The sequence below is a fragment of the Leptodactylus fuscus genome, chromosome 8 (assembly GCF_031893055.1).
Source record: "Leptodactylus fuscus isolate aLepFus1 chromosome 8, aLepFus1.hap2, whole genome shotgun sequence".
Classification (NCBI taxonomy): Eukaryota; Metazoa; Chordata; class Amphibia; order Anura; family Leptodactylidae; genus Leptodactylus; species Leptodactylus fuscus.
Window position 1 is genome coordinate 18,667,980 of NC_134272.1, and position 13,793 is coordinate 18,681,772.

General features: G+C 42.0%; 1 protein-coding gene across 1 annotated transcript in view; it reads right to left on the minus strand.

The window, feature by feature from the left end:
* Positions 1–271: 271 nt before the first annotated feature.
* The window catches only part of LOC142217150 (uncharacterized), a 45,184-nt gene continuing 31,662 nt past the window's right edge, over positions 272–13,793 (minus strand). The window contains exons 11-15 of the mRNA XM_075285340.1: positions 13,501–13,713; positions 9,410–9,754; positions 8,118–8,330; positions 2,605–2,949; positions 272–714 (exon numbers count right to left, since the gene is read on the minus strand). Of these exons, the coding sequence (XP_075141441.1) occupies positions 272–714; positions 2,605–2,949; positions 8,118–8,330; positions 9,410–9,754; positions 13,501–13,713 (1,559 nt within the window). The remainder of the gene's footprint in view (positions 715–2,604; positions 2,950–8,117; positions 8,331–9,409; positions 9,755–13,500; positions 13,714–13,793) is intronic.

Sequence of the window (13,793 nt, forward strand, 5' to 3'; positions counted from 1 at the left end):
TTTGGTGTAGATCCTACTCATGTATGGCCATTTTCACTTTGGTAGCATCTGTGACCCTGCTAATATATAATTTGCATACTTATACCCCCTCCAGTCTCGTATCTTTTTGGGTGTATTTGTTCCCCTATATGTAATTTTTGTCATTTCTGTTGGTTCATATATGTAATTTTATTGTAATAAAGTTTATACTTTGTGATATACATTTTGTCCTAGGTTTTGTTTTTTGTTTTTGTTTTTGTTTTTTTTTTTTTGGGGGGGGGGGGTTTGTAGTTTAGTATACACTAGGATATACATTCATATGTTTTTTATGCTTAGTCTTGTCATCATCATCTCCTTCTTCCGGTTTTGTGCTACAGCTCAGCCGTGTCTCTTCATTGTCAGTGTCCTCTGGCGATTTAGCGGTTGAATATAAACCTTCATTACTTGTTCTCCTCAATTTCTCACAGTTTTCTTCCAGTTCACTTTCTTCATCGTTACATGGTTTGTCACTGAATGTTGACGTTTTTTCATTCTTATTCTCCTCCTTGCTCAGTTTCTCTGCATCTTCCCTGGTACTGGTACTATTTCCATTCCCCATTACCTTTGTATTTTCATGGTTATCGTCTTTTCTCAATTGACCATTTTCTTGGTCAATAGATGTTTCATGGGTCAACTCTGGAGTTTCCACAGTGTCTTCCTTTTGTGGACTTCTCGGTGATTGGGGTAGAAATGACTCTGCATGAAATAAAAAAATTTCAATTGTTTTTTAGACTGAAATTCCTTATGTGGTTAGACAATTACAGATATCAGGACATTAGTAGAGATGAGCGAGTACTGTTGGGATCAGCTGATCCGAACAGCACGCTCCATAGAAATGAATGGATGCACCTGGTACTTCCGCATTGACGGCGCCCGGCCGCTTAACCCCCCGCGTGCCGGCTACGTCCATTCATTTCTATGCGAGCGTGCTGTTCGGATCGGCTGATCCCAACAGTACTCGCTCATCTCTAGTCATTAGGAATCATTTAACATGGGGAGTGTCATGTGTCATGTCTAACATACCTGATCCCCAGTGTACACAATCACCTCTCTTCATTTTAGGATTTACAGATAATATTTATATGTAGTTGGAAATAGGTGTCAGTTTCAATTTCTTTTTTCATTTTTTTTCTTACTTCTGTCCTCAATAGTGATGTAAGAAATATAGTCGTCTGTCTCATGCCTCTGCGTTTTCCAGTGGGCTATGACCGTCACATAATAAAAGTGCAGCTACAATTCAAACCTCCATAGAAGAGATCCACAATGTTTTCATATTTACATTTAGAAGTAAAGCTACAATGCAGTGGTAGATCTGTCACCCAAAGGCCATCAAATGCTCCTGCTGAACTCAATTGACTTATAATTGGGTCCATCAAATTCTGGGGTAGTGACTTTTGTTTAGCCAGGAAGAATAATGATGGAGACAGCGGTGGAAACTTCCAATGAACATTCCTTTGCAGGTGTGAATAGAGTCATAGCCAGTGGCATAACAATTGAGATCACAGGGGTGTGACAGAGGATAGTGGGGTCCATGGCCAGCTGGAGATGACTAGGGCTCTGCAGCACCAGGATATCGGTCAAGGAAAGCCTCGTTCACCGACCACTATCTCCGATATACATCTTATTAATGGAAAGGGGTCTGGCGTCATGTGATGCATGTACATGCTACCGGGCTTCTTTCCAATAGTAGTCTACCCAGGGGAAATGAGGAAAAAAGACGTTGATGGAAAAAAAAGTTGTAAATGCAATACAATTCTTTCCGCAGCTTATACAGAAAACACACACACATTTCCATAGGTATAATTGACATTCTGCGAGTTTTTGAAAATGCTGCTTTTCTGCCACGGCCAAAACGCTGTATTTTTGCAACGTGGGGCCCCAGCCCTAAGGCTGAAACATTAAGTTTTTGATAAATGACTATCTGTCATATAATTTTTATCCTGTGCCTGCCTTGTAAACATTTTGACTAGAGAATTATATGTAAAGATGATTCTATTTCATGGTTCAATGTATGTTCAGGAGCTGTGGCCGTCATATAATAAATGTACAGGTACAGCTGTAGGAGATGACTTCATAGAAAATTTCTGATGCTAAGCTTCTAAATTATTTGAATACAATCTATAATGGATGCCTTTGACATAAATGTGAATAAAGCCGTATTTCATGTTATTTTCTATGTAAGGAACTAATACTTTTTCCATATTTACCTCCTTTCCAACATCTGGCATACTGAAGATGAGCTGGCGCCACCAGTGGTTACCTGCTATTATGACCAGCAGACATCCACCCACAGTGTCTTTGATCGGAGGTTACTCAGATCACAGAGATTTAGCCCTGTCAGATGTAGTGGTCAATGCAAACATGGCTCTTGAGACACCATTCACGGAGGGGACTTCCTGTGATGCCCCCCTATTTCCTCTGCCTTCAGATAATCATATTTATTTGTGGGACAATCCCTTTAATTGAAATGATTCTGATATTGATAATTGTGTCTTACAGTGTTATATCACGTATATGAGTCAGAGGTATGAGTGACATACTGGATATATATACATCATTTCCCATATAATATCAGTTTCTACTCACCGCTCACTTGTAGACATCCTGTACTGTTCTCTATTATCTCCTCAGAGTTTGGTCCTTGCACTCTGCAGATATATTTTATTCCATCATCTGCTCTTGTTACAGGTGTGAGGGCCAGATAGGTTTTGTAGCTTTGCTGGTCATCCGACTGACTGCATTTTATTATGGTTACATGTCTACGTTGATTATATGCAGCATTTATCGGTTCTGTGTCCTCCTTCTTTTCATACCATATTACAGTGTGAACACCTTGTATATAGTTATGTAGTGTACACTCCAGCGTGGCCCTCTTATGTAGTATCAGTTCTGGCACTATAATTTCTCCAATCTTCACATCAGGCAGAGTTTCTGCACAAATACAATAAATGAATACAGAGATATTTAGGATATATGACATAACTACAAACCCTACTTCCCACTAATGTCTCCTGCATCTCCATTTCATTTTATTATAAGATATTGAGCTGAAATTTGTAGAGAAAGATCATCCTAGTGAGTAACCATCATATGTGAGACCTTCAGAGCGGACATTGTGGTGGACACATACAGGGATGTAGTCGGATATCGATGAAAATAATGCCATTGTGTTATGTGATATAAATAACACATGATATTTGACTATAAGTTTTCTGTTATTTATGGTTATGATTAGAGATGAGCGAAGTTTTGGAAAATTTGATTCGGCTGCTTCTCTGGATTTCCCAAAAAGATTTGATTCTATCCGTACTGGTTCGCGGTGAATAACATTAAAAAACAAAGCTATTTCCTGACTGCAGAGAGCCTGTATAGTTGTGTAGAACACTGTGCCTTGCAGTAACACACTTGGGGAGTCTGCTGTGGTAGTCAGACACTCATTGAGTATGACGCAAAACAGGTTTCACTCTTAGAACCGCTGAACACTTCACTTATTTGGGGGCCCAAACTGACCAAATAAAACAAGTGTGAACTCAGCATTACAGGTCAATGTTAGTACCAGGTATAAATAACCATGCAGAGGCTCAAGGTCCTACAGTAGCATCAAAGCGTGCACTCCTTTGACACCCCCCGTCTGCTGATTCCACATAGATGAAATTTCCGCACTGTGGGACTATTAAAGGATTATCTTATAGATGTCTACAGAGCCTGTTATAGTAAATGCTTATACAAGTACAGCTTCCTTGACAGAGTGGAGGTAGTAGCAGCATGAGGAGGCCACAGAGTGACAAGGTGATATAATGTAAAAGCTACAGCAGCTTTATGAGGCTATAGCCCATAAAGTGACCCAGTATATAGTGTGGAAGTTGCAGTAGCCTTATGAGGCCATACTGTGACCCAGTGGCAGAGTGTGGAGTAGAAAGCAGCCTTATGAGGTCATGCAGTCACCCATTGGCTGAGTGCGGCGGTGGCAGCAGCTTGAGTAGGCCACAGTGGCAAGTCAATATAATGTGGAAGCAGCAATAGCCTTAGGAGGGCATACAGTGACCCAGTGGCAGAGTGAGGAGGTGGCAGCAGCATGAGGGGCAGATACAGTGCAGAAATGGTAGCTGCGTGAGTTGCAAGAGTGGCAAAGTGATATAATGTAGACGTTGCAGCAGCTTTATGAGGCCATACAGTGACCCAGTATATAGTGTTAAGGGGGAAGCAGCGTGAGGAAGGCCATACAGTGACCCAGTGGCAGTAATGTGGAGGTTGCTGCAGCCTTATGAGGCCATACAGTCACCCATTGGCAGAGTGTGGAGGTGGCAGCAGCTTCAGTAGGCCACACAGTGGAAAGTCAATATAATGTGGAGGCAGCAATAGCCTTAGGCTGCATTCACACAGAGAGAAAACAAGCATAGCACAGGAGAGTTCCGATACAGTCAAATACACATAATTAACTCTCATAAATCAGCCCAATCGTGAAAAGCATACTTCAACCGAGAAAACTAGAAGTAAAGACGAAAGAAGGACATACAGTCCCAAAAGGTTGAAATATTCAACATATACAACAATAATTATGAAAAACGTTTTTTTATTCATGAAAAATTCATATTAAAAAACATATATACACAAAATATGAAGAACAAGACACAGAACACCAAAATTCAAAAGAACCGGACAACCCACAGAAACGGGCATCCAACTGTAAAATCACCATAAACAGAATAAATATAGGTCTTGGCATTGAGGTTGTTGCTGATTGCCTATACAGATATAACTAGACTTGTATATGCTCAGTCATATGCCCTCCCCCATCTTATAGTAAATAAACGTAATCAGAAGTAGGGTAAAGGGCATTTCAGTATTGAAAAAATATGCTATCAACACTATATAGCATTCTATCACAAAGTCAAATAAGCCATATCACTCATGTAAGGCAAGTATAGGGTATGTATGTATATATGATGTATGTATGTATTTGTGATAGAATGCTATATAGTGTTGATAGCATATTTTTTCAATATTGAAATGCCCTTTACCCTACTTCTGATTACGTTTATTTACTATAAGATGGGGGAGGGCATATGACTGAGCATATACAAGTCTAGTTATATCTGTATAGGCAATCAGCAACAACCTCAATGCCAAGACCTATATTTATTCTGTTTATGGTGATTTTACAGTTGGATGCCCGTTTCTGTGGGTTGTCCGGTTCTTTTGAATTTTGGTGTTCTGTGTCTTGTTCTTCATATTTTGTGTATATATGTTTTTTAATATGAATTTTTCATGAATAAAAAAACGTTTTTCATAATTATTGTTGTATATGTTGAATATTTCAACCTTTTGGGACTATATGTCCTTCTTTCATCTTTGCATTCACACAGAGTAACGCCGGGCGTAATTTGAGCTTATTTTTACAGGTGTAGACGTCTGAGGGTTGCGTTAACATTGCATTTACGTTGCGTTTTTTTACTATGAGCGCATATGCGGCATTTTTTGCTCGCATACACGCTCCGTTAAAAAACGCGGAGCGTTTACGCGAGCAAAAAATGCTGCGTATGCGCTCATAGTGAAAAAACGCAGTGTAAATGCAATGTAAACGCGACCCTCGGATTTCTACGCCTGTAAAAATAAGCTCAAATTACGCTCGGCGTTACTCCGTGTGAATGCAGCCTTAGGAGGGCATACAGTGACCCAGTGGCAGAGTGAGGATGTGGCAGCAGCATGAGGGGCCCATACAGTGTGGAAGTGGCAGCAGTGGGAGTTGCAAGAGTGGCAAGTCAATATAATGTGTAGCAACAGCCTCAGTAGGCTATACAGTGACACAGTGAAAGAGTGCAGAAGTGGCAGCAGCGGGAGTAGGCCACAGAGTTGCAAGTCGATATAATGTGGTGGGAGCAACAGCTTTAGTAGGCCGTACAGTGACCAGTTGACCAAGTGTGACAGCTTTTCCAGGGCAAACTCGGCCAGTTGCAACCACAAATCCAGTTTGGCTGCCCAGAAGTCCAGCGGATCTTCCATGACGGGTGGCAGGGTGCACTCTACGTATAGCACCACCTGATGATTCAAGTTTTACTCTGTGTTTAGCAGCTTTTTCACTATACGGGTGAAGAAAACTGCCTGCGGCAGGCCGGACCACCACTTTGGCACCACAGTTCTCCTAGGCCACTTTATGGTGGCGCTGCATATGATGACGCAGGGCTGTGGTGCTAACATTGGCACCCTGCCCATGCTTCACCTTCTGCCGACAGATTGAACATATGGCCATGTTCACCTCTCCAGCGGCTAAACAAAAACTGCCACACCACTGAGTAGGTGATTTTACCCCCAACACTGCACACTAACTGACTGCCACTGCCTTCGCGAACCCCTGTACCCCTGCTTTCCGGGCAGGTAGGCTGCTGCGAAGCAGGTGGACTACCCTGGGCACATATGGCTCCTGACCTCCCTCTGCTGCCACGCTGCTGATTCCACCACTGCCTCATAATTAAGCTGCCCACTTCTTCTCCCGAAGACGATGAAGACTCTTCATCACCTGGCTTCCAATTGCGGTCAGCTACATTGTCATCCATTAATGTTTGCAGGTCACTCATGTCTGTCTCAATGGTATATGAGGTAGGAGCCTGACAGCTCACAACACCAGTTCCCACCCCACTCTCCTTATCACTACTTGCCTGCCTACCGGAGGAAGCAGAGGATGTCTCCTCCAGATCTTGGATGGGCACTAGCTGTTGACTGTCCTGTAGTAGCTCTTCCTCACTGTATTGTGGCTCTGAGCCCACAGCATAGAGTATTTTTCTAGCTGATGGAACAGAAGTGGACAGATGCAGTTTGAGGACATGTAAGGGTACAGAGCCTACTCGCAGGCCATGCCAACTAAGGGTTTTGTCTGACGAACCCACCGAGTCTTGGCTGGGGGTGTCTGATGTGACTTGGGACCGAGTCAAACAGTCTATAATTATTGGGTTCTTGATCAAGACACAACCATTACATGACACTGGGAGCTCAGGTCTCCGTAAGTGACCCCTGTTCCCAAGGTCCCTTATTCTCCTGTTAATTAATACAGGAAATTAATACAGGACAAAAAGACCTGTAATTTTCTACTTTGTAGAGAACGGCAAATAAGCCCCTTATTTCTTTCCACACTAATGAATACCTTTAAAAAAAGCTTGATAAAGGCAGAGATTACTAATAAGAATTATGATTTTTTTGGGCAGTATTGTACTTCAAAATGGCCTGTAATTTTATACTTGGAACAGAATGGCAAATATGCCCCTTGTCTGTTTCCCCACTAATAAACACCTTTATTTAAGTGTTATAACAACCAGTAACTATAGAGATTAGTGGCTAAGAAATTTTGATTTTTGCCAAGACTGTATTGAGAGATGGCCTATAATTGTATACTCGGAACACTATGGCCAATAAGCCCCTAATTTCTTTCCTCGCTAAAAAAAAGGCGTGAGAACAGATGAGTGCAGGTCTGTGTGGATGATAATTCACTGTTTTTGCTCTAAAAGGCTTGTTGTGTTTCACCTTGAACACACAGGTTTGAGTAATGAGCAGCAGTATAATGGCAGTGAGCGCTGCATTGTGTATTATGTTTCTTTCTGTTTGTGACACTGCAACCACCCCAAATTCTTCTTTGATTTCCTCCCTATATTTTCCCTTCACTTGCAATCCTCTTTCCCTGAACTACTATCACTGTCCCTAGCTTGTTCTGTTGTCTGTCCCTGCAGTAAGAGGGATGTGAAATGACTGTACCTAAAATAGCTATTGGTTTTTATAGGGTTGTGACATCACAGGAGCAGCTGTCTGCTGATTAGCTGCACACTTGGCATTGTGGGTGATCCCACGTTCCCAGAGTTCCCTGCCCCTTCTCCTAACATGTTAAGGAGCCATTTTATTTAAAAAATGCGATTCGATGCATCGAAGCGTGAAGAAATCCGGATTCTTGGTGAATCAAAGATTTCCTGAAATTTGTATCCAATTCCATTTCTACAAAATCGATTCACTCATCTCTAGTTGTGATAATTTAGTCCATTGATCAGGAAAGGATTACATTTCTATGTTTCCAAAATTTCCTAATACATATCAGTGTCTTCAGTCCAGAGACTTACCACACAGTCCTTTGCTGTTTCTATGTTTTGGCGTAATTTCAATTTTTTCGGCCTCCAACAATTGCTCAGTCTCTTGTTCAGCAGATATTTTATGACTCCGTTGTGGAGTTTTCATCATCTCTTGTTCATGAGTAGATGTATAGCCTGAAGATGAATTTGCTATGTCCTCCTTCCTCCGCTCTTGTGTATTTATTTTACCTGGAGTCTCGTGTTCTACATGAAAATAAACAATTATTAATAATCAATCAGGTTATTCATAATCTCCAGTGTAGTCAGTGACCAATCTTAATTTTGAGAAAGTTTACATATAGTTAGAAATAGAGAAATAGTGCAGTAGAAATCCATTTAAGGCTAAGTCCCCATGTAGCCAGACACAGGAAAAAATGTGTCGCAAACGCATCACAGTTCTTTCCGCAGCTTTTTTCAGAGAAAGTCTGTAGAGTTTTCCTCTGCGGACTTACTGCACCTATTCTACCTATACAGAAAACACACGCGTTTCCATAGGTATAATTGACATTCTGCGAGTTTTTGAAAATGCTGCTTCTCCCCCATGGCCAAAACGCTGTATTTTTGCAACATGGGGCCCCAGCCCTAAGAAACATTGAATTTTTGATAAATGACTATCTGTCATATAATTTTTATCCTGTGCCTGCCTTGTAAACATTTTGACTAGAGAATTATATGTAAAGATGATTCTATTTCATGGTTCAATGTATGTTCAGGAGCTGTGGCCGTCATATAATAAATGTACAGGTACAGCTGTAGGAGACGACTTCATAGAAAATTTCTGATGCTAAGCTTCTAAATTATTTGAATACAATCTACAGTGGAGGCCTTTGACATAAATGTGAATAAAGCCGTATTTCATGTTATTTTCTATGTAAGGAACTAATACTTTTTCCATATTTACCTCCTTTCCAACATCTGGCATACTGAAGATGAGCTGGCGCCACCAGTGGTTACCTGCTATTATGACCAGCAGACATCCACCCACAGTGTCTTTGATCGGAGGTTACTCAGATCACAGAGATTTAGCCCTGTCACATGTAGTGGTCAATGCAAACATGGCTCTTGAGACACCATTCATGGAGGGGACTTCCTGTGATGCCCCCCTATTTCCTTTGCCTTCAGATAATCATATTTATTTGTGGGACAATCCCTTTAATTGAAATGATTCTGATATTGATAATTTTGCCTTTCAGTGTTATATCACGTATATGAGTCAGAGGTATGAGCGACATACTGGATATATATATAAATCATATACCCATATAATATCAGTTTCTACTCACCGCTCACTTGTAGACATCCTGTACTGTTCTCTATTATCTCCTCAGAGTTTGGTCCTTGCACTCTGCAGATATATTTTATTCCATCATCTGCTCTTGTTACAGGTGTGAGGGCCAGATAGGTTTTGTAGCTTTGCTGGTCATCTGGCTGACTGCTTTTTATTATGGTTACATGTCTACGTTGATCATATGCAGCATTTATCGGTTCTGTGTCCTCCTTCTTTTCATACCATATTACAGTGTGAACACCTTGTATATAGTTATGTAGTGTACACTCCAGCGTGGCCCTCTTATGTAGTATCAGTTCTGGCACTATGATTTCTCCAATCTTCACATCAGGCAGAGTTTCTGCACAAATACAATAAATGAATACAGAGATATTTAGCATATATGACATAACTACAAACCCTACTTCCCACTAATGTCTCCTGTATCTCCATCTCATTTTATTATAAGATATTGAGCTTAAATTTGTAGAGAAAGATCATCCTAGTGAGTAACCATCATATGTGAGACCTTCAGAGCGGACATTGTGGTGGACACATACAGGGATGTAGTCGGATATCGATGAAAATAATGCCATTGTGTTATGTGATATAAATAACACATGATATTTGACTATAAGTTTTCTGTTATTTATGGTTATGATTAGAGATGAGCGAAGTTTTGGAAAATTCCGTTCAGCTGCTTCTCTGGATTTCCCAAAAAGATTTGATTCTATCCGTACTGGTTCGCGGTGAATAACGTTAAAAAACAAAGCTATTTCCTGACTGCAGAGAGCCTGTATAGTTGTGTAGAACACTGTGCCTTGCAGTAACACACTTGGGGAGTCTGCTGTGGTAGTCAGACACTCATTGAGTATGACGCAAAACAGGTTTCACTCTTAGAACCGCTGAACACTTCACTTATTTGGGGGCCCAAACTGACCAAATAAAACAAGTGTGAACTCAGCATTACAGGTCAATGTTAGTACCAGGTATAAATAGCCATGCAGAGGCTCAAGATCCTACAGTAGCATCAAAGCGTGCACTTTTTTGACACCCTCGTCTGCTGATTCCACATAGATGTCTAACAGAGCCTGTTATAGTAAATGCTTATACAAGTAGAGCTTCCTTGACAGAGTGGAGGTAGTAGCAGCATGAGGAGGCCACAGAGTGGCAAGGTGATATAATGTAAAAGCTACAGCAGCTTTATGAGGCTATAGCCCATAAAGTGACCCAGTATATAGTGTAGAAGTTGCAGAAGCATTATGAGGCCATACTGTGACCCAGTGGCAGAGTGTGGAGTAGAAAGCAGCCTTATGAGGTCATGCAGTCACCCATTGGGCTGTATGTCCTTCTTTCATCTTTGCATTCACACAGAGTAACGCCGGGCGTAATTTGAGCTTATTTTTACAGGTGTAGACGTCTGAGGGTTGCGTTAACATTGCATTTACGTTGCGTTTTTTTACTATGAGCGCATATGCGGCATTTTTTGCTCGCATACACGCTCCGTTAAAAAACGCGGAGCGTTTACGCGAGCAAAAAATGCTGCGTATGCGCTCATAGTGAAAAAACGCAGTGTAAATGCAATGTAAACGCGACCCTCGGATTTCTACGCCTGTAAAAATAAGCTCAAATTACGCCCGGCGTTACTCCGTGTGAATGCAGCCTTAGGAGGGCATACAGTGACCCAGTGGCAGAGTGAGGATGTGGCAGCAGCATGAGGGGCCCATACAGTGTGGAAGTGGCAGCAGTGGGAGTTGCAAGAGTGGCAAGTCAATATAATGTGTAGCAACAGCCTCAGTAGGCTATACAGTGACACAGTGAAAGAGTGCAGAAGTGGCAGCAGCGGGAGTAGGCCACAGAGTTGCAAGTCGATATAATGTGGTGGGAGCAACAGCTTTAGTAGGCCGTACAGTGACCAGTTGACCAAGTGTGACAGCTTTTCCAGGGCAAACTCGGCCAGTTGCAACCACAAATCCAGTTTGGCTGCCCAGAAGTCCAGCGGATCTTCCATGACGGGTGGCAGGGTGCACTCTACGTATAGCACCACCTGATGATTCAAGTTTTACTCTGTGTTTAGCAGCTTTTTCACTATACGGGTGAAGAAAACTGCCTGCGGCAGGCCGGACCACCACTTTGGCACCACAGTTCTCCTAGGCCACTTTATGGTGGCGCTGCATATGATGACGCAGGGCTGTGGTGCTAACATTGGCACCCTGCCCATGCTTCACCTTCTGCCGACAGATTGAACATATGGCCATGTTCACCTCTCCAGCGGCTAAACAAAAACTGCCACACCACTGAGTAGGTGATTTTACCCCCAACACTGCACACTAACTGACTGCCACTGCCTTCGCGAACCCCTGTACCCCTGCTTTCCGGGCAGGTAGGCTGCTGCGAAGCAGGTGGACTACCCTGGGCACATATGGCTCCTGACCTCCCTCTGCTGCCACGCTGCTGATTCCACCACTGCCTCATAATTAAGCTGCCCACTTCTTCTCCCGAAGACGATGAAGACTCTTCATCACCTGGCTTCCAATTGCGGTCAGCTACATTGTCATCCATTAATGTTTGCAGGTCACTCATGTCTGTCTCAATGGTATATGAGGTAGGAGCCTGACAGCTCACAACACCAGTTCCCACCCCACTCTCCTTATCACTACTTGCCTGCCTACCGGAGGAAGCAGAGGATGTCTCCTCCAGATCTTGGATGGGCACTAGCTGTTGACTGTCCTGTAGTAGCTCTTCCTCACTGTATTGTGGCTCTGAGCCCACAGCATAGAGTATTTTTCTAGCTGATGGAACAGAAGTGGACAGATGCAGTTTGAGGACATGTAAGGGTACAGAGCCTACTCGCAGGCCATGCCAACTAAGGGTTTTGTCTGACGAACCCACCGAGTCTTGGCTGGGGGTGTCTGATGTGACTTGGGACCGAGTCAAACAGTCTATAATTGTTGGGTTCTTGATCAAGACACAACCATTACATGACACTGGGAGCTCAGGTCTCCGTAAGTGACCCCTGTTCCCAAGGTCCCTTATTCTCCTGTTAATTAATACAGGAAATTAATACAGGACAAAAAGACCTGTAATTTTCTACTTTGTAGAGAACGGCAAATAAGCCCCTTATTTCTTTCCACACTAATGAATACCTTTAAAAAAAGCTTGATAAAGGCAGAGATTACTAATAAGAATTATGATTTTTTTGGGCAGTATTGTACTTCAAAATGGCCTGTAATTTTATACTTGGAACAGAATGGCAAATATGCCCCTTGTCTGTTTCCCCACTAATAAACACCTTTATTTAAGTGTTATAACAACCAGTAACTATAGAGATTAGTGGCTAAGAAATTTTGATTTTTGCCAAGACTGTATTGAGAGATGGCCTATAATTGTATACTCGGAACACTATGGCCAATAAGCCCCTAATTTCTTTCCTCGCTAAAAAAAAGGCGTGAGAACAGATGAGTGCAGGTCTGTGTGGATGATAATTCACTGTTTTTGCTCTAAAAGGCTTGTTGTGTTTCACCTTGAACACACAGGTTTGAGTAATGAGCAGCAGTATAATGGCAGTGAGCGCTGCATTGTGTATTATGTTTCTTTCTGTTTGTGACGCTGCAACCACCCCAAATTCTTCTTTGATTTCCTCCCTATATTTTCCCTTCACTTGCAATCCTCTTTCCCTGAACTACTATCACTGTCCCTAGCTTGTTCTGTTGTCTGTCCCTGCAGTAAGAGGGATGTGAAATGACTGTACCTAAAATAGCTATTGGTTTTTATAGGGTTGTGACATCACAGGAGCAGCTGTCTGCTGATTAGCTGCACACTTGGCATTGTGGGTGATCCCACGTTCCCAGAGTTCCCTGCCCCTTCTCCTAACATGTTAAGGAGCCATTTTATTTAAAAAATGCGATTCGATGCATCGAAGCGTGAAGAAATCCGGATTCTTGGTGAATCAAAGATTTCCTGAAATTTGTATCCAATTCCATTTCTACAAAATCGATTCACTCATCTCTAGTTGTGATAATTTAGTCCATTGATCAGGAAAGGATTACATTTCTATGTTTCCAAAATTTCCTAATACATATCAGTGTCTTCAGTCCAGAGACTTACCACACAGTCCTTTGCTGTTTCTATGTTTTGGCGTAATTTCAATTTTTTCGGCCTCCAACAATTGCTCAGTCTCTTGTTCAGCAGATATTTTATGACTCCGTTGTGGAGTTTTCATCATCTCTTGTTCATGAGTAGATGTATAGCCTGAAGATGAATTTGCTATGTCCTCCTTCCTCCGCTCTTGTGTATTTATTTTACCTGGAGTCTCGTGTTCTACATGAAAATAAACAATTATTAATAATCAATCAGGTTATTCATAATCTCCAGTGTAGTCAGTGACCAATCTTAATTTT